This window comes from Arachis hypogaea, chromosome 12, assembly GCF_003086295.3.
Source record: "Arachis hypogaea cultivar Tifrunner chromosome 12, arahy.Tifrunner.gnm2.J5K5, whole genome shotgun sequence".
In the NCBI taxonomy this organism is placed as follows: Eukaryota; Viridiplantae; Streptophyta; class Magnoliopsida; order Fabales; family Fabaceae; genus Arachis; species Arachis hypogaea.
The window spans coordinates 1,668,132-1,689,382 of record NC_092047.1 but is presented as its reverse complement, the minus strand read 5'-3'; the positions used below and the strand labels follow the sequence as shown (position 1 = coordinate 1,689,382).

The following is a 21,251-nucleotide window of genomic DNA, read 5'->3' as shown; positions in this document are numbered from 1 at the left end:
ATTTGTGAACTCAACTAACCCAAACTAATACTATTGCCTTTAAAATTCAAACAAGAGAAGATATAAGAAAAAAATATATCAAAACAAAGTTCGAAAAAAGGAGGTAGAAACTCGCATACCGTTACCTTCACCTTTTTAAATTTGAATATGAAAGTAACAATGGAATTGGATTGGGTTATAAAAAATACAGGTACTTCATATTTGTGTGGTATCAGAGTAACAGAGAATTCGGACCATGCGAGTTCCTTCATGATAAACGGACGGTCCGAATTGTTAAACCGTGCGATTTGATTTTCCCATTCATATAAAAATTTTGACATGTAAAGAACACAGAGAATAAATTTCTTCAGTTCCAAATCAGACCATTCGATTTGTTCAACAAAATTTTTAAATCAAATAACTCGTAGAATTTGAGTTCTACATTCTGACACTCATAAAAAGCTATCTCACAGATTTGTCTTGTACCTCATAAATCCATATTAAGACACATCACATACAAGGCTTCTATAACCATAAAATTGAGCCTTACCTTCAGGTAAAGTTGATAATAAAAAAATATTAGATAATAATTTAGTAAAATATGTTAAATGATCTGACGATTCTCGATTATTAACTTCATACGAAAAAAATTACAAATAAGACTTTGTCCAAAAATAAATGCAGTAGTGAAGTGTGAACAACATGTGTAGGGCATCAAAAGCTTCCAATTAAACATAGAGAAAATAAATAGTTGCATTAGCAAATTGGGACACACCACAAACAATGGGGAAACAATGCAGACATGTGCAACATTAGAGAATATGCATCCACCGTACCAACCAGAATTGGTATCTGCCATGGTATCTGGCATCTTCAATTAAGGAACGTATAATATTTGTTCTGATTAGGGCATGTTTGGAATCATTGCAAAATGTTTTTTTTTTTTTTAAATTCAAGTTGAAAAGGATTTTTCAAAAAAAAAAAAACATTATATTTGGAATTTGGATAAAAAATTATAATTGAAGTTGACAATTTATAAATGAAAGCAGTATTTTTAAGCTTGCGATTATGAGAAGAAGCATTTTTCTAACTATATCACTAAAAATAATATTTTTGTCGTATATTTCAAATATAATAGATTAGCTTAAAACCAATCTAAATATTAATTAATTATAACGACTTATAATTCAAATGGTATAAATTTTCTATCTTCACCTAAAAATTTCGAATTTAAACCTCATTCCTAACTTTACAAAAAAAAAAAAAAAAATACACCATAGCCCAGAAGCCTCTGAAGTCTGAACTATTTATGGCCATGATACACAAGTCACAAGTCACAATCTTTGTTATTGACTTATTGTAGAAAATTCAATAGCATATACCAGTCCACTCTACCAAGTAAAGAAGTGAGGAGTGAAATAAACTAATAAAGTGCATTCCAAGTTTCCAACTATATTAACAAGCTAACTCCGAGAAGTTGCTATTCTTTTGCTTTTTCTTTTCTTATATGCTTATAAAATATTAAAATTCCTATTCTATTTGTTGATAGCATCTTAAAAATATTGAAAAAATAAAAGAAATCCGACCTGCCGGATTCGAACCAGCGACCTAAGGATATCTGAGAGTTATTAACCCACTACAGTCCTCCGCTCTACCAACTGAGCTAAGGTCGGTTTTGTGTTATATTGTTCATATTCAAACAATAATAAATTTCTTAAATTGTCATGTGTTTTTGATTTTGGACGAATAACAATACTGCTCTTGAACTATTAACATAGCACTTTATTAAATTTATAATTTTAAAAATAAAATTATAAAAATTATTCTCTCCAAAATAATAAAAAAGTGGTTGATGCCTATTGAGTCGCTAGTTTAAATAATTTAGACACAAAATTTATTGTCATTATAGAATTGTCTAATATCATTAGATTTGAATTTAAATTCTTGGTATCTATTTAAAGTGAACTAACCAATAAATCAATTCAAATTGATTGATTTATTTGACTATTTTTATCTTTTTATACTTGACATAAACTTTAAATAATTAGGTACCAATTTACAGTTACGATATAATTGGCCTAGATAACAACTCTGATAAATTTATGTTTGTAAAACATACGTCAACTTAATTATTAAGGCATGATATATAATTTATCTAATTAATGTATTATTTATTACTATATTGCCCGATTTGTATGAATAATAACACATATAACTAAAAATAAGCCATCGTTTTATTCATTTTGTCTTTTTAAATTAAAATTTAAAAGTTGTTACAAACGGATTTAGAGTTCAAATTTCAAATCAGTTACTTTAAATTAGACATATTCATTCTCCGAATATTCAAAACCATCAAAGAATGTTCATAGAAAACTCGCACTACACCACACCCTATCTGTAGCAAATCGGGTAGACAACTCTATTCGAACGAGTTGGTGCGAATTGAATACCTGCGAATATGATATATATTGCCAGTGCTAGATACACGACGAAATATAAATTATTTATTATTATTATTATTATTATTATTATTATTAAATGGTCAAATAAACAAAGTTCATTCTATTAATATTTATAATTTAAATTCTTTTATTTGTAGATAAAAAAAATGTAAACCATGTTTGACATTATAACAATGATAAAAAATAGTATATATGCACCAAATATGCATGCAGTTGTTATATTGAGTGGATTTGGATCCTCTAAAGTTTGAATTTCACTTTAGAGAGTAAAGTGTGATCTTCTACCCTTGAATAGTTTCTCTTTCATATTTATTTTTGGTCCCACCTATGAAATCAATGGTGAGAGATCACACTTTACTCTCTAAAGTGAAATTCAAACTTTAGAGGATCCAAATCCATATTGAGTAATTATTCCACGATATCTTAATTTCTATCTTTATTATTCTTGGCTAAAGCCAAAAATCAATTGACATAATGTTATGATATGTTTCATGATATTTGTAAAATACACGTTTTATTTTTTATAAAAAAGTAAGTCTTATCTCTTAATATTTATATTTAAATAATTTAGACACAAAATTTATTATCATTATAGAATTGTCTAATATTATTAGATTTAAATTCAAATTTTTTATATTTATTTAAAGTAAACTAACTAATAAATCAATTTAAATTAATTGACTTATTTGACTATTTCTATCTTTTTAAATTTGACTTAAATTTTAAATAATTAGATACCAATTTACAGTTACGATATAATTGGCCTAGATAATAATTCTAGCAAAGTTATGTTTGCAAAAAGGAAAAGTATAAGTAGATAATAAAAATATTAAACAATGTAAAGTTGGATGTTCATTTCACTAAGTGTACGATGGTTATTTTAATATTAAAATTTAGATAAATAATTTAAAAATATAATATATTTTTATTTAATTGATAATTGTTCATATTGTTCAAAAATATTATTGGTTACTTAACACTCCTCCTATAAAAATTATGTCAACTTAATTGCTAAAACATTACTTATAAATCTAATTTATCTAATTAATGTATTATTTATTACTATTACCTGATTTGTATGAATAATATATATATATATATATAATTAAATTCAAATTGAGATTCAAAAAGTTATTACAAACGGATTTAGACACATTCATTCTCCAAAAACTCAAAACCATCGAAGAAAGATTATAGAAAATTCAAGAACAATCAAAGAACTCCAAAACAATGGAGAACAAGAATAACAAGAGAAAAGATCAACCTTCATCAGCCTCCACCAACCACCACCACCACCACCGCCACCGCAACGTGAAACCAAAGCTTGCGGCGGTTACTCCTCCCAATCCAGAGCCTCAAGATCAAGAAATCAGAGAATTGCAGACACTCTCTCTCTTCCCTACCGAACCTTCACCTTCTTCCAATCATTCACAAGATCCAGAGTTTTCATCGCCACCACCGGCACGGGCCGTTACCGACGACCTCAACATAGTCATCACTCCTCCGTTTCCATGGGCCACTGATCGTCCAGCGAAAATCCACACACTCCAATATCTCAACCAAAACAAGATCTTAACAATCAACGGAGACGTTCAATGCGGAAGCTGTGGCGAAAGATTCGAAATGGAGTTTGATTTAAATAAAAAGGCTGCAGAGCATGGAAAGTTCTTGAAGGATCATAGAGCTTCCTTGCATAGTAGAGGTCCAAAAGAGTGGAGGAACCCTAATCCGATTGCATGCAAATTCTGCGGCCAAGAAAAAAGCGTGAAGCCTGTTATTGGAAACCGGAAGGAACACTCCATCAATTGGTTGTTTCTTTGGTTAGGTCAGTTCATAGGGTTCTGCAATTTAGAAGATTTGAGGTATTTTTGCAAGTACAATAAATTGCATAGAACTGCAGCCAAAGATCGCTTTGTTTTCAACGTTTACAATGAAATCTTCAAACAACTCATTCAAGCCAATTAGAAATCACTGTATCATGATATGTCAAAATCGATGCTTAGTTAGGGAGCAACCAGATTTTGTTACCTATTGAAAGGATAGAAAATCATTAGTCCAAACCCTAAATTGCTGAATTTGTCATGTGTTTTTTCATTTTGGACCAATCACAATGCTGTTCTTGAACTATTAACATAGCACTTTGACTCTGTTTTGTATTGAAAATGCAATTCTTTATTGAAAAAATCTAATACAAATTCTTATTCATTTCTTGTTGTTTTGAAATTTATCCTTTTATTTATTTATTTTGCTTGCTTTTTTTCTACCAATCTCAAAATACCATTTATAAAGTGTATAAAACTCAATTACATCTCTAAAATTCATATAGTGTCTTTTACATTATGAGATTTCAACATAACATATAGACTTTGATTGAAGTTAAAGGATATGTTCTCCTTAGAGGACTTTAGAAAGAATAAACTTCATGCTTTTGTTTCAGAACAGTAACAGTTGTTATCACTATCACCAATTCTTTATGTAAAATTTTTAAGTTCAATTAGTAGACTCAGTTATTGATATCTTTAAAATAAATGGTGTGTTATGCTCTCAAAAACAGAGGTGGCAAAATTAAATATATAAATTTGGCAATGCTTGATTACAAGATATGATAAATATTAGTATTATCAAATAAAAAAAGGGGTTACACCAAAATTAAAAAAAAAAAAAAAAAACAAAATGGTTCCTTGTAATAATAGGCAATTTAATTTAATTAATCAACAGATACTGGCTGCATGTTTTCAGCTTCTCTCCTAAGCTCTTGGAACAGAATAGAAGACAAGTATCTCTCTCCAAAGCTTGGATGAACAGTCTGAGATAACATAACAATCAACATCAACATCATTTTACTAATAAGTGTTACTTAGCAACTAAGTAATAGTAAGAAACTTGTTCCCTTAAATATATATTGGGTACTTTTCTCATTTTTTTAATAAAATAAGAGCATATTTTGGGTAAAATGACACATTTAAAAAGGTAAAAATAATGACAAATTAATTTTTTAGTCAACAGAAGAATTTATATATTTTGTATTTTCAATGATTGTTAGTGACCTAAAGAGACTTATATTTTTTTTTTAACTTAAAAAGCTAATATATTTAGATACAAATTGTGTTTAAATATATATTAACTTTTGAATGTATTAAACTACTTTGTTGAAAAGAATAAGTATTTTGAAACCAAGTTAGAGTAGAGTAAATAATTTATTAGATATATAAATGGTTCCATTACTATTCTTACCACAATGAGTTTGCCTTTGTTCTCAGGCATGCTGGCTAGTTTGAGTGCTGCAACTGTGTTAGCTCCAGATGATATCCCTACCTGCAAAACAATTAGGGAAAGAAGAAAAAAAGTTAAAATAAAAGTAAAGTTACATTGTAATCATAGATATAACTTTGATATATTACTCCATTAATATAATCATCATTTGAATATGAACATTTTGCTGGTTCAAGTGGTTTAACATTTCATTTCTTTAAACAAAAGATCTCAGCCAGTCTTAATCCTTTAATTTTTAATAGATAAAATTAAATTAGGATGGAAATTAAATTTTGTCCTTATAATAGTCCAAGTCAACTCAAATCAATACAACTTTTTCAAAAAAAAAAAAAAAAGAATAAATATGTCACTGACTTTTAATTGGAAAACAAATAAGTGATTGACTAATAGAAAATCAAAAGCGTTCTTTACATTTTAAAATGTGAGATATCTAAGTTTTTGCGAGGGATTTACTTGTCTTTATATATTTTGGACGGACAAACTTCTTGTATTTTAAAAGATGAGAGGCGTTTTTGTATTTTCAACTAGTTAAAGACTTATTTGTCATTTTTTCTAAAAAAAAAAAAGAAAAAGAAGAAAAACAGAGTCATTTGAATACTTACCATGAGTCCTTCCTTTAAGGCCAATTGCCTAGCCATGTTAATTGCATCTTCACTTCGGACCTAACATGCAAGTAATTGATAAGTGACCAATAATAATTATGGGTACAAAAAATTAGAAAACTTTAACCTAATATATATATGCTTACTTCAATAACTTTGTCCATTATATCCATGTCCAGTATATCTGGTTTGAATCCAACTCCATTTCCAGCAATTTCATGAGGACCTATATCATATGAATAATCATAAATAACTATGAAAAGCCAAAGTTTCACAAAAATAAATAAATAAATGAAAAGGGTAAGCATGATATTTACCAGGTTTACCACCATTTAGAACATTACTTTCAGCTGGCTCCACACCATATATCTAATGACACAACAAAATAATAATTATTCAAGGAATTTAATTTGATGAGTGAAAATTGAATACTTCACTATAGGATGTTAAGAAAAGAAATAATTAAACTGACCTTAACATTAGGATTCTTGGATTTAAGGTATCTTCCTACACCAGTGACTGTGCCTCCACTGCCTATTCCCATGACAAATATGTCAACTTGTCCATTTGTTTCCTCCCATATCTCTGGACCTGTTGTCTCAAAGTGCACCTGATTCCCCAACCATTTTTCTTTTAACAATCAATTCTTTTTCCAATTTCAAAGCATTTCATGACATTCCAATTTTGAATCATCAAAATATTTCATTTTTCTAAACATATATCACTACAAGAAATCCACTAAAAACATTCAATTTAGTAATTAACTAATTAACATCTGGTTTGAACCGGTAATTCAATTATAAATTAGTGACCTATTTAGCAACTAAAATAGCTTGTTACTGAATTGGTCGCTTATGTTTGTCTATCGGTTACTGAATCGGTTGCTATTCAACAAATTTCTTATAGCGATAAATAGTTAAGGACAAATAACATATTTTTTTTCTAAAGTTAAATAAGACTACGTTTGGAAAGGAGACTGAGAGACTGAGACTCAGTATCGTGTTTGTTAGTTCAGAGACTGGTACTAAAATTTCTGTCTCTATCTCTAAAATTTCAGTATTTCAGTACCTCCAAAAAGTAGGGACATAGGGGACTGAAATTTTTAGAGATGGAGATTGAAACTTTAATAACATTTTATACCTAAAATATTTTCATTTCAATTAATTAATTCTAATTTTATCCTTTGTGCAAATTAAATTAGAGTTTCATTCTTGTTTCAATTCCTGTCTCTCATTTTGCACCAAACAAAATACTGAGATTTATTTCAATTCCTGTTTCTTAGTCTCTGTCTCTCGGTCTCAGTCTTTCTGTCTCTGTCTCTCCACCAAACGCTACCTAAGAGACTGTGACTGGGAGACAGAGACTAATTAAGTCTTTATATTGTGTTTAGTGTAAAATATATTGGATTGAGTTATGTCTTAATATTATATTTAATTTAAGATAAATATGAAGATTGAGTAGATTTTGAATGTTAAAAGTTAAATGGAGATATTTTTGAGAAGAAATATTATTAAAATTTAAGTATCTGTGTTCCCACTTTCTAGAGGTACTGAAAATATTGAAATTTTGGTTTTAGTCTGTGGCCACCAAACACAATATTGAATCCCAGTCCCATAGTCTCAGTTTTAGTCTATGAAAGCAAACACTACCTAATTTATATAATATACAATGTTGGATTTGTATTCTCTAAATTTTGAATTTTACTTTAGAGGATAAAGTGTGATCTCTCACCTTTGAATAGTTTTTCTCTTATATTTTCTCTTGATCCTACTTATGAAATAAACGGTAACAGATCACACTATATCCTCTAAAGTTAAAATTTAAAATTTAGAGGATCCAAATTCACCAACATTAACACCCTTTGATCTGGTATACATATCCTAAAAAATGTACATTATATACATATAACTTAAATCTTAGTGATGTGTGGTGTATAATATTGAAGTACTTACTTGACTATTGGCTGGGTTTGAAAATTGTTGTAGCATGTGAGCATTTGGTGTGGTTTCTAGAAGTTGATAAGCCTTCTTAACAGTTCCACCCATTCCCTTGGTTGGATCAGTGAGTACTAACTCAGCTCCAAAAGCTTTCATGGTAACTCTTCTCTCCAAACTTGTGTAAGATGGCATGGTCAAAATAATCTTGTATCCTCTCAAAGCACCCATAAATGCCAAGCTTATTCCCATGTTTCCAGAAGTAGGCTCAATAAGAGTTGTCTACACACCATATTAAACCATAATAAATAATTAATTAAATCAAATATGAGAATCTTCAACAATATGTTAATAGCTTAGTAAAGTAAAAAATTGATGATGTTGCCACAAAATAAACCAGTTTGGCCAACCTTTCCTGGTGATATCAAATTCTCTTTCTCTGCATCTGTGATCATAGCATATGCAGCTCTGTCCATTAAGAAAATTATTTATAATTTAAAACTGATAGGCGAAGACAGATGTATATATAATGGGTTTAATTATTCGGTTGGTCTCATAGTTTTACCGAATTTGCAATTAGGTCCCTATACTTTTTTCTTTTCAAATGAGTCTTTATAGTGCTTTTAATTTTGTAATTGGATCATTTTCATGTCAAAAACATTAAAATTAACGGAATATTTTTCTCAAAAAATATGTAGTTAAAGATCTAATTAGGTTCTTAATTATGGATACTTCAATTTGTAGAGAAATATTCAGTTAAGATTTAATTATTGTATCAGTCCCTATAGTTTTACCAAATTTTCAATTAGGTCTCTATACTTTTTTCTTTTTCAATTAGGTCTCTATACAATATTAGCTTTTGTAAGTAAGTCTCTACCGTGACAAAAACGTTGAAATTAACAGATTATTCTGTTAAACTATACCGAATATTCAATCAAGTGTTAGACATATTCGTTTTATTTAACGAAAAATTATGATAATTCAACCATTTTTGTCACGGTATATTGACTCAATCGAAAAGAAAAAAAAAAGTATAAGAACCTAATAAAAAAAAATCAGTGACAGAGTAATTAAACCTTCAGTTAACTCTATCTTTTTTACACCAAAAATAACCTAATTACAAAATTAAAAGCAGTATAAGAACTTAATTTAAAAAAAAAGTAATTAAACCATACTAGCATAGTTAAAATAGAATTAAGACCTGTCTTTGACACTGGCAGTGGGTTGCATCATTTCTTGCTTGGCAGCAATAAAAGCTCCACAACCTTGAGTTACTTTGTTAAGATAAACAAGTGGAGTTCTCCCAATGAGCTGAAAAGAAAACAAGAGTGATGAGTTATTGTGTTTCATAGTATTGATAAATATGAAATGAAATAAGCAAGGTTATTATATTAATTACATGGGAGACATGATTCTTGATGTTGGTTTTGGGAAGATCATTTGCTAGATCTCTAATGGGTTCAGCTGATAAGGTAGTGTAGAATAATCTACTCATCATAGCATCTGATGAAGAAACCCTTTTGTTGATTAAGCTCCTAATAGCAGCCATTGTTAGACTTGATTTGGAATGAGTATATAGAACCTGATACATGCATGAACTATACATATAAATATAGTGGAGCTAGAAGAGTTCAATTTTGCTTTTATTAGAGGAGACAAGAAATGATGGCAACTGGTAAGGCAACTTGCAGAGGCTGCTATGTGTTCTTCTGTATAATATAGATATCACCTTTTATATAGGACCATTAATTTTGTTTATTTTATGAGATACAGTGTTCAAATTTCAACCATGGATGACGACGCTTTTGTAAGGAATCATAGCACATGGTGGGTTAATTATTTTTTGACTAACTAGCTAGATTTGTAAGGAATCTTAGGCTCTTAGCACATGATTTAAAATCAAATATTAAAAGTTTAATTAATTTCACTTAAAGAATTGTCTCTCTCATTGCACTGATTTTCCCCCTCATTGGTTATTGGTATTATAAAAATATAAAAGTTGATATGATTGGGGGATACTTAATTATTTATTATATGACCAATTCTATGGTGTCTATGAATCGAAACCTAAATTTTGTCTAACTTATTTTTTTTATAATAAATTTTAATTTTTTAAAAATTATTTATTTGTATATCTTTTAAATTAAATATTACTTTTTAAACATCACAGCATTCACTATTTATATATTCCAGAGAAGTATATACATTTTTCTTTCTTTGTTACAAATATTTGCAATCTGTTAGCAGTCATACAATTAACCTGACCTGCCTTGAGGAATCGCCTGTCTCCTAGGATAATAATTTTTTATTTTATTTATTTATTTTATCATCACTTTTAATCCATGAATTGAATTTTTTTTTTGGTGACTATCCATGAATTGAATTTGAAACCGTTAGATGAAGACCGATTAGGAAAATAAGATTTTCCTTAAAATATATATATATATATTCAAATACGATTTTCCTACTTTAATAAAATAAATTATCCATATACCTTCACAGGAACGTTTTTTCGTATATTGTATATCAAAAAGAAAAAATATTAAAAAATTATTAAAATTTATTATTTTTTACATCAATATTTAAAAGTATAAACTAAAATATATTATTAAATTATTAGACTAAAAAAATTAAATTAATAATTAAAAATAATAATAAAAAATTAATTACTAAAATTAACTATTATATATTTATATACAAATATATATAATTTATTTTATTTTAATATGTATTTTATATTTAAATATATATTTTAACAAATATAATTTTGTACATGGCACCTTTTGTCCGGATATATTAATAATTTAATATATAGCCGCCTAATAAAATTTTATGTGATCGCTCCGCTTCTTCAGCAGGCATTCACCTTCGACTCTTCTTCCTCTGCCATTTCTGCCTGCTTCTCAACCTTCGACTCTTACTAGAATATGCTTGCTACTTGCTAGGATTATGTGAGCAGTTATGATAGGAGCAATTTTATCTTTTTAACCACCATAACTTCTTCCATCCGCTAAATATGCTGCCACCTATGTGACAATTGTTTCTGAAAGATATTAGGTAGTCTATGCAGCATCGTTCATATGTTAAAAAATAGCAAGAGTCATAAGGAAAGTAAAGAAACTAATTTATCCTTTGAAAAACAACTAATCACCTAGTTTGACTATGCCATTTTTTGGTTGTTATAGCTAAGTGAATGAAAGCATTTTGATTTGTGAGTACTTTTCAATCAACTCTTCAGCTTACAGAACTGCAGAATGTGACCCAGGGCGCACCATAGTTTCCCAAACAACACCATATTCATGTTAAAGTACCATGAACATGGCCACACATCATAATATTTTAACCATGTTCAGCAGTTACCAAGGGTAGCATGAAGAAGGAACCAATCCTTGTTGACGGGGTTCTAGAGGTTGCATGTCTTCCAAGTTCCAAGTAATGCCCAAATAGAAGTACCATGAAAGACATGCATTGATGTTTCCATCAAACCTATAACCGAATTACGTCGGGTTAACATCTAATATGAACTAAGTTTCCTCTTCATCACTCTCACCCCCAAATAAGGAAGCCATTTTCATAGCAAGCTTGGCAGCCATGTCTCTTCTTTGGAAATCAGGCATCAACCGTATACCTGCACGCATGTTTCCAATCTCAGACATCAACTGCTCCAAATCATCTAATTCAAGACATTTATTCTCATCTTCAGAATGCATGATATTGTGTGAGACTTTCTGGTCACCTTCATCTTCAGGCCCAGTGCTTGAGGTTGTGGGTGGGATATCTTTATCAGATTTAATTTCGATCTTGTATTCACAATTTGTATTTGTATTGTTTTGAGGAACCAATCCCCCAGCATCCAAAGAAGTTGCAGATACCCATTCTTGTTCAGTTCCATCCCAGGGATCAGCTGAACCAGCTGACAAAACTTCATATTCTTGTTCATAATCAGATTCTTCTGAAGATAACTCTAAAGAAAAACAGATAACCAAAATTAGTGCTTGTATTGCACTGCCTGGCATATATTTGACATCAATAAAAGTGCCACACAGCACACTTTAAGAAATGTAGGAGAAGAAAAGTACCCTCCTTTGTAGGAAATGATGGTTGACTAATCCTATCACCAGATTTCAATATCATTCCAGGCCACATATGAGCAGAAAGAGCACCATAAAGCCGTTCAACTCCTTGTAAATCACCATCTATAGACAAACCTGCAATCGGTGGTTCTTTTATCAGCATTTGCCAGAGCAAAAATCAGACTATTGTTCAATTGTTTGCGCTGGCTTTAAAACAGGAAGGAAAAATTTACATTTGTCGAAATCAGCATTAGAAGCACAAGCCTCAATGAATTCGATATTGTGCTCGGTGCACCACTCCAAGCAGGACCTTCTGATATCCCATGATGGTTCTTCATCTCCCAGTAAACTAGTTCCTTCAGATTCAGATATTCCATACTCAGGGAGCTCTGAATAAGGATCAATAGTAGAGTCTTCAAGTTTCAATAACCGTCTTCTGTATTCAGCATGAACCGGATGACCTGGAAGGAGGTCCACTTTGTTTCCAATGCATAATAATATCTCAAAGTTTTGAATGACAGTGCAAGATACCCAATCTTGAAGTGCAGTTAGAGAAGATGGCTGCATATAACAAGAAAATCAAATTAACATTATATGCATATGTCCCTACAAATGCATACTTAAGGCAGGCAGAATAAAAAAAAGTAGCCGAAGAATAGTCACATGAATATTGACTTGTTTTGTTTATAATTTGCAAACCAAGGTTCGGTCTAACAAGAAAGAAAACTTTTTAAACTTCTGTCCAATCTATAATTCATGGGTAAAAGCCATGTTAGAATATAGCTCAAACATAATGTTGCTGAACATGTCAAAATAAGTTGAAACTTGGTCTGCTTGCTTCAAACCATTGTTTGAGATCTTCATGGCCAAAACAACAAACACACTAAAACTGTGAAAGTAACCGAAGATTTTGTCATGGATTAAATAATCACTGTCCAAAAAACAAATTGAGGAAGAGTCAAGTTAAGGAACTAACATTATTCATGTCAAAAACCATCACCAACGCTGCCGCCTGTTGAAACACAGGCAGGTTCTGAACAGAAAAATCATCATGAAGATGAGCCATCCATACAGAAACATCAGCAGTATAGTACTTAGTGTTGATAGTCCATCTGTTCAATCCAAAGTAAAATACACACCAAATAAGATTTAAAATTATGCTGCAGAATCAGTTCGATAAAATAAAAGTGACTCACAGTCAACATACCCACGTACATTCACTTCAAAAGCAGAATCAAAAGCATCTTCATTGTCAACAGAGAGCAACCCTAAAATTGACATCAAATGAAACTAAATCCACATTACTAGATGTAAAAATATATCAGAAGAACTAAATTAAGAAACAATTGCAAAGCAGACATAGCACACCATTGATATGTTTTCCAACTGATTAAAAAAAAGAGATTTTGATGCAGTTGCTATCCAACTAAATTAAGCATTGCCAAATCAAATATCAACACATAATGAGGATTTTACTGTTGCAATCCATATCCTGACAATCACACACACATTTGATACAATAGAATCTAATGAGTAATGACTACATAATACACTTTAAATTAACTAAACCTTATTGCATTTGCACACCAATTGAACTTCAGAAGTCATAACTAATACTACTTGAAGTAAAAAACGAACTATAGTATCTAAGAACAAATTATGATGAGAGTGTTACTTCAAAACAATATCTATGAATATGAAGCACTAAAATTAGAACAACCAAGTTAATAGTCCAATCACAGATAAAATTGGAAAACCAAAAACGCTTTTTGAAAAAAATAAAAGAAAAGAAAGGGAAAGAAAAAGATACGGGAAAGGATGGTGCGTTTTCCGACGTTGGAGGATCCGATGACGAAGATGGCGGGTCGGTTCTCCAGAGAGGCAATCGGCGATTCCATTTTTTTGAGCTCCGAAGCTTCGATTTCGAAGCTATCACGCTCATATAATCTAGAGAAATCAATTAATCGGTCATAATAACAACAATATCAGATAAATCAAGTTAATCAGCTTCAAATTAATCAACATTTCTAACAATACCAAAAGTTAAAATAAATTTATAATCAAACATTAAAAAAGCGAGATTTGAATCCAATACTTACATAAACGGAGCAAGGAGCGGATGAGGATCACTTTTTTTTTTTTTTTATGATAGGATGAGGATCACTTTACTAATTAAAATTAGTTGGATTTAAGTGATTCTAAATCTTTTTTTTTTGGACATTGAGTAATTTTTTTTTTACCTGGCTTAAGGCTAGAGAACTGACCCGGCCTGCACAATTATTAGAGGTTGTTTAAAATATTAAGAATTAAAATTTATTTAAGAGTTTAATTTTTTTTTATTTTAGAATAATTAAAAATAAATTATTTAAATTTTTTTGAAAATTTTAATTTTTATTTTCTTTCATTTATAAGTCAGACTAAAAAAATTTGATTTCTAAATCTACTTATACATTCTTTAAATTTGATTTATATTCTATTAATATATTATAGTCATTTCAAATTATAAAATTAAATTTTAAATAAAAATAAATTTTTTCATGAAAAAAAATTCTTTTTTATGTTAAATAATTTTCAAACATACTTTTAGTGATTTTCTCTTGTACTGTACCCCTAAGATCTCGGATAAAACCGAGTCATACCTCGACACAATGGCTCTATCTCAACAGAATGCTCCCCACAATTTCGGAAGGAAATCAGTCACTAGAATCTTGAACGAAGCAAACTGTTAAACTCCACACCAAGCTATAAAACGAGCACGGTGTCAATGATAAAACACACAAATAATTCGTCTCATGATAACATACTACGGAATAATATCCACAATCGCATACACGCTCTTTGTTTAAATTATTCCTTTACTGACGTGGGCGTCGGAGTCCTTTTTGCAGGTACCATGCTCGGGTCCAAGTTCACGAGGGTATTCCCGATTCGGCCAGAGCTATCAGGCACACCAAGATCAGCAAGGAGCCGACGTATAGCTCGGAAAGAATATCCTTGCAAGAACATTTGGCGCCCACCGTGGGGCTCGAAGAGTTTAACTTCACCCCATCCCGATACTTTAATCTTTATAACCTATCCATATCTGCCTTGTACCCCTTTCTCTTTGCAGAAAAGGAAGCATGACCGATCTCTCCGAGACTCAGCAACACCCTCAAACTAATGCCGACCTCATGGCCGCTAACGCCGCCCTCCTAGCAGAAAATTAGTGGATGGCCGAGCTGTTAGCAACAGTGCAGAATAATGGAGAACGAAAAGTCGACAGTAAAAAAACAAACGCTGATCAATAGCACCAGTCGAAATCCAACTCAAAACAGGGGAAACACCCCCCAAAATCGGAAGACGGCGAACCAACCCATTTTCCGAAGAGATAATGAGTTTCAAAATGCCTAAGAACTTTACACTTCCTATGACCCTTACGCCATATAAAGGGATCGGAGATCCTAAAGTTCATGTCACGAAATTCGAGTCCATGATATTCCTCAATAGTGACTCCGATCCCATCCGGTGCCGTTCTTTTCCAACTTTTTTAGATGGAGCTGCTTTATTATGGTTTCTAATTTGCCTGCAGGATCCATAACCAGCTTTGACAAAAGCTGTTTATCAATCATTTCGCAGCATCCAAAATCTATGTGAGGGATTCGGACTACCTCAGCACAATCAAACAAGGGCAACATGAAAACCTAAAGGATTACACAATTTCATATCTCAACAAACCCATCAAGCTTTTCTTCAATATACCTATACTCAAATAAGCAATAATTCAACCATGATTCATTCCAAATTATCATAATAACCATCTCCATCCATAATCAATCACTCATTGTTCAACAAACACCAACCAAATATATTCATCAACAAATTGCTAAACATTAAATATACACCTGCATTCCAACTTATCTTATGGTCATCTAGCCTAAGTTTTCACAGAACATTATATATTAAATACAAGAAACCTAAACCATACCTTGGCCGATTCCCACGTAACGTTCAAGACAATTTTAATTAATGTAAACACAGCCCTTCCAGAATTCATTAAACACTAGGCTCAGCTTCCTCCAAGTTCCAATTTTCACAATTCCAAACTCCAATTATTTATTCACAACCTAATACACATTTATAACACATATATACCCAATTTAATACTCAAAGCTCAAATTCAATGAAATTAAAATAGAATTATCGTATCCTCTCCTTACCCAAGCTTCACATAAGCAAGAGTGAATGTTTTTCTCAAGCTAATTGGATCCTAAAACATCAGAAATCAAAGAAATTCAACATCCCCTCCAATATTTCGAAAATTGGGGAAAAGAATGGCTGGAAGTGATTAATGGCTTACCAAAGAAATTGTTCTGGTAGAAACGTAGAGCTTGACGCGGTGGACGTATGGCCGTATACAGTGCGGCAATCGGAGCTCGGATCGGAAAGTTACGGTGAGTTGAAGTTACCATAAGGTTTTTGGCGAACTTCTCTTCTCCTTCCCCTGTTTGCTTCAGCACTGTGTATTGCTAAAATGGGGAGAATGAGAAGGCTGGGTTCATTTAATAGGCTGGTCCAGTTGGACCGACGGCCCGATTCGGACCTGGTTCAACCGGTTTGGTCCAATCTTGGACCGATTTCTTCGAAATTGGTGTCAAAATTCTCGTTTCGATGTGCTATATCCTAATTTGATATTATTTTTGCATTTCTAATTTTTTTATTAAAAACTAATTTATTAACTAATTATCTACTAATTTAACCGGGGTTTACAGAGGGCTTTGGGTGTTTCTGAGTAGCTTCCCTGGCTGCTCTCTCTTCTTATTGTATAAATCTTCCTTTAAAAATTTTAAATCGATGTTTGTAAAAGTTCTCTCTTTGGAGTCTGAATATCCTTTTTATTTGGATAATGAGCTGATAGAAAATTTCCTTTATACTGGTGTTCGGAACCGTTGCAAATCCTCGAAACTAGTGAGAGAAGTGAGGAAGAGGACTGTTTGTTAGATTTTTTAATTGACAACTTTGCTGCTGGAGAATATTTGTCTATTCCTGATTTATTAAGATATGAAGAGGAAAACGACAACGAACGGTTGGAATTGTATATATGTAATTTTGTTTTTATATGCTTTGATTTTGTCTGATTGCCTATTTATTCATCTTTTTGCTTTTTTTGTTGTGGTAGGTAGTAGGGTTTTGAACTTGAATGCTGCCAAGTTTCAAGCGTACTTGAAAAAGAAAGGTGAGAAAGGTGGTAGTACTTCCGGGGCTGTTAAAGAGACAGATGGAAATGCTGTTTTTTCTGCTGCTCAGCCTCCTCCTTCTCCAAAAAGGAGAAAGATTGAGTCGGAAAAGTCCTTGGAAGTGATCTCTGAAGGTGACCAAACTGCTGCTGTGAAGTTTGTTTTTGAAAGGTAACGAAGATTGCATGGTTTTATTCCTGGGGCGAACTCGCATTCTCTGTGGAGAGACCAATTTCCGATTTCCGAGCATACGGATCGTGTATCCCAATATTCTGGAGTTATGGGTCTTACACGTCAGACTGGAGTCGAGGGGATGGGCAAGTTTATTCAGGTTGGATTTTCTCTTTATTCCCTTTTCTTTCGTCCCTGTAAGGTTTTTTTTAATTAGTTTTGTTGTTGTCTCTGTAGATTATTGCTTCTCGACTGTTGTGTGTTGGTCGTGCTACTGAGTTGTTAGGTTCGGAGCAACAGGTAATGATGGAGAAGGCATCGTCTCTTGAGCGCTGGCTGAAAGATAGGGAAGAGGTTGTCGTTGACGTGACCGCGAAGATGAAGGAGAGGGAAGATGAAGTCGGCAGTCTCCAAGAACAAATTAGATTGCTGCAAGCTGAAGTTAAGGAGAATGATCAGACCAAAGGTGAAATGGCTGCTCGTATTAACGAGCTTGAGGAGGAGAAAATGGATATGTTCGTAGCTGGGTTTGATCGTGCCGTCAGCCAAGTCACATTGTTTTCTCCGAACTGTGATGTAAGGAAACTCAATGTGGCGAAGATTGTTGTTAATGGTGAACTTGCTAATGATGAGGCTTGCGAGGAGCAAGCTGAGAGCATTCCTCCTCCTTCTTAAAAAACGTTTGTACTTTTAATTGTGTTTGTAGCTGGTTTCTGGTTCGATCGGAATATTTTGGATTTGTGTTGCCCGACCATTTTGGTGTCGGTTTTAACTACTTATGAAAACTCTTATGTGGATGAATGTGAATTCTAGCTTTTGTTTGCTAGTTAGATAATAGATGTTGATTTTAGTAATAGTTTTGGATAGGTTTTTATCTTTGATGATATTCTGAATTGGTGTTCCCGACTTATGTGGTCGGTTCGATTTATTAGATGGTCGCGATTTCCAACGCTGATTTGTCAATTTGATTGATATGCATTTAGTATTGTTTGAAGTATAGATAGTTTAGCGGAATGTGAAATTCATTAATATACGAATCAATCATTTAAGGAAGGTATGAAGTGGTCGGCCTCGTTAAAACCTGTCCGAGTAAAACCCTCCTTAGGGATAAAACCTCGTGATCAGGAAAAAGAGTACATGGCCATTTCATATTTACATAAAAATTCAACTGTAATAAATTTTTAAAGATGAAATGTTCCAAGTGTTAAGAAGGGGTATTCCTTCTAGTGTTTTGAGGGAGTATGCTCCTTTTCCGATGACTTTGGAGACGCGGAAAGGGCCTTCCCAGTTGGCAGCTAGCTTCCCGTGTCCTGGTGGTTTTCAGACTTCCTCCATTTGTCGTATGACCAAGTCTCCCTCTTGTAATGTTCTTGGTTTCACCTTTTTGTTGTATTGCTTTCGTATTGTCGCTTGCATGGCTTGCTGCCTTAGTTCGGTGAGGCTTCGTTCTTCGTTTATCAGATCGAGATCAGTTGATCTGGCTTCCGAGTTGTCTTGCTCATCAAAGTATTCGGTCCGAGTGGACCCTTGGCTGATCTCTATGGGTGTCATGCAGTCTGCACCATATACTAGTCGGAATGGGCTTTCATTTGTTGTTGTGTGGGGTATTGTGTTATAACTCCACAACACTTCTGGTATAAGCTCGGCCCATCGTCCCTTAGCATCTGTTAGTTTCTTTTTTAGGGCCTGCAAGATAACTTTGTTAGCTGCCTCCGCGAGCCCGTTGGTTTGTGGGTGTTCGACGGAGAAAAAACGGTGCTTGATATGTAGGTCGGTTAGATATGACGCGATCTTTTTATCCATAAACTGTCTGCCATTATCAGATACGATTTTCCTAGGTAAACCGAATCTACATATAATTGATTTCCAAATGAACTTTTGTCCCTTTTCGGCTGTAATTTTCGCAAAAGGCTGTGCTTTTATCCATTTTGTGAAATAATCGACAGCTACCAGAAGAAATTTTACCTGTCCTGTTGAGATTGGGAATGGTCCGAGTATGTCCATCCCCCACTTGTGGACGACCAGCTGACATCTGAGGTGGTATGTAATAACTCGGCTGGGCTGTGGATGAGCGGTGCGCATCTTTAACATGCATCGTAGTTTTGTACCTTATTTCTGCAATCTTTTCTCAATATCGGCCAAAAATATCCTGCTTGGAGTATTCTTGTGGCTAGGCTCCTACTTCCAGTGTGGTGTCCGCAGATTCCATCATGTAACTCGTTTATGGTGGTTTCTACTTCTGTTCGACCAAGACATTTCAGAACACCTCTATTAATATTCATTTCTAAGTATCTAGCAGCAGAGTTTATAGGACATTGAGTGATTCTAAATCTAAATATTTTTCATCAACCGTCTGTTATTTTTTAAAGCTTTTTGGGCTTCCACTGAGGCATTGGGCTTAACAAGAAATCTCATGGCCCATTGTGATTACTTGTAGCTTCCTAGATAGGCCCCAAGAGTGGCCGAATTTAATTATTAAATAATCGATACTCTCTTCAATCCATTTTCATTCCAAATTCCATGCATGCATCCACTTTGGGATGGAACCAAATTTAGTGAGCTGTACTCGTCTTTAAAAAAATATTACATGACAAAATTATTTTATAATCAAATTTGACTAATTCTTTTTTATTCATCTTTTTTTAATTGATATTTATTACACAATAAATTATTTGACCAATTTAATTAAATTTAGTTACCAAAATATCTTAATTGTATAGCTTCATTGTTTGTTTTAGCCCTTTTAATATAAGTGACTCGCCCAATTTAGGAGGAAAAAATAAAAAGGAAAGAACAGAGTATAAGTGAATAATTAGTCATTAATGACTGAAATTGAATACACACGTTTTTTTTTAAAGAAAAATCTCATTGTGAGACTCTTAAGTCTTAACTCTTTATAGGATTTTTAGTTGAATTACTTGCAGTCAACAAACACAGATTTTTAACTAATTTAGGTTGGTCGAGTGGTCAGTTCACTCGTTTATTATCGGGAGTTTGAATCCCGTTTTATGCATACAGCAACCCATTAGTCAGCGAGAAACCAACAAATACAATTTTTTTTATACTCGAGATTTTGTAAGAAATATGACTATTTTAATATTGATTTTTTATACTCAGAATTTGAACCAAGACTTCTAATTAAAGAAAATGAACATCTTAATTAATAAAGAATTGTCTCATATATATACACTGAGCCCTTTTGAGAAATTTCCATTACTCTCCATCTAAGTTTGGAAACATTATATATAGATATTGCTATGTTTAATTCATTATAGGCCATCCCACCAGGCAATTATCATATCCATTTAATCGGTCATTTATTATATTATTTGGTTTCAACATCAAATGAAGTTGACAATTTTATAAGTATGTCGGACTATAATAAATTTAATTAATTTCATTTTCATATCTTAAAAAATTGACTAGAAATACAGTATAAATAAATTATTAATAATTATTAATCCTACATAGGTCAATAGGGTTGCGTTTGTTTATAAAGACAGGATACTGAAACAGACACAAAATTAGTGTATTTTGTGTCTAT

The 21,251-nt window shown here is 32.2% G+C and overlaps 2 protein-coding genes and 1 non-coding gene across 5 annotated transcripts; all 3 read right to left on the bottom strand.

Annotated features, from left to right (window-relative positions):
- Positions 1 to 1,559: 1,559 nt before the first annotated feature.
- Positions 1,560 to 1,652, bottom strand: TRNAY-GUA (transfer RNA tyrosine (anticodon GUA)). Its single transcript has 2 exons — positions 1,616 to 1,652; positions 1,560 to 1,595 (listed from the first exon to the last, which is right to left on the bottom strand). It is a non-coding gene; the product is annotated as a tRNA-Tyr (tRNA).
- A 3,346-nt stretch (positions 1,653 to 4,998) lies between these two features.
- On the bottom strand, positions 4,999 to 10,115 carry LOC112726280 (bifunctional L-3-cyanoalanine synthase/cysteine synthase 1, mitochondrial). The gene is made up of 10 exons (XM_025775613.3): positions 9,650 to 10,115; positions 9,452 to 9,561; positions 8,661 to 8,718; positions 8,269 to 8,532; positions 6,789 to 6,926; positions 6,634 to 6,685; positions 6,463 to 6,542; positions 6,317 to 6,376; positions 5,676 to 5,756; positions 4,999 to 5,247 (listed from the first exon to the last, which is right to left on the bottom strand). Exons 1-10 carry the CDS (start codon positions 9,854 to 9,856, stop codon positions 5,149 to 5,151), a joined length of 1,149 nt encoding a protein of 382 aa, XP_025631398.1. The 5' UTR covers positions 9,857 to 10,115; the 3' UTR covers positions 4,999 to 5,148.
- A 1,100-nt stretch (positions 10,116 to 11,215) lies between these two features.
- Positions 11,216 to 14,589, bottom strand: LOC112726279 (uncharacterized). 3 transcript variants are annotated; one of them, XM_025775610.3, is made up of 7 exons: positions 14,423 to 14,589; positions 14,134 to 14,270; positions 13,531 to 13,591; positions 13,300 to 13,435; positions 12,557 to 12,884; positions 12,330 to 12,458; positions 11,216 to 12,214 (listed from the first exon to the last, which is right to left on the bottom strand). In XM_025775610.3, exons 2-7 carry the CDS (start codon positions 14,219 to 14,221, stop codon positions 11,775 to 11,777), a joined length of 1,182 nt encoding a protein of 393 aa, XP_025631395.1. In that variant the 5' UTR covers positions 14,222 to 14,270; positions 14,423 to 14,589; the 3' UTR covers positions 11,216 to 11,774. The 3 variants fall into 3 exon arrangements, with proteins under 3 accessions (XP_025631395.1, XP_072066129.1, XP_025631396.1); XM_072210028.1 differs by having other exon boundaries at positions 13,539 to 13,591; positions 14,423 to 14,493; XM_025775611.3 differs by lacking the exon at positions 14,423 to 14,589 and having other exon boundaries at positions 13,539 to 13,591; positions 14,134 to 14,392.
- Positions 14,590 to 21,251: the final 6,662 nt, after the last annotated feature.

What these genes read in the sequence shown, in the direction of transcription:
- LOC112726280 (XM_025775613.3), bottom strand. Translation starts at nt 9,856, where the DNA reads ATGTATAGTTCATGCATGTATCAGGTTCTATATACTCATTCCAAATCA. An exon ending in ATTTGATATCACCAGGAAAG is followed by an intron (nt 8,533 to 8,660) that starts GTTGGCCAAACT and finishes TATGGTGTGTAG; the next exon opens with ACAACTCTTATTGAGCCTAC. An exon ending in TAATGGACAAAGTTATTGAA is followed by an intron (nt 6,377 to 6,462) that starts GTAAGCATATAT and finishes CTTGCATGTTAG; the next exon opens with GTCCGAAGTGAAGATGCAAT.
- LOC112726279 (XM_025775610.3), bottom strand. Translation starts at nt 14,221, where the DNA reads ATGGAATCGCCGATTGCCTCTCTGGAGAACCGACCCGCCATCTTCGTC. An exon ending in TTTGAAGTGAATGTACGTGG is followed by an intron (nt 13,436 to 13,530) that starts GTATGTTGACTG and finishes TGGATTGAACAG; the next exon opens with ATGGACTATCAACACTAAGT. An exon ending in TAATGCTGATTTCGACAAAT is followed by an intron (nt 12,459 to 12,556) that starts GTAAATTTTTCC and finishes CACCGATTGCAG; the next exon opens with GTTTGTCTATAGATGGTGAT.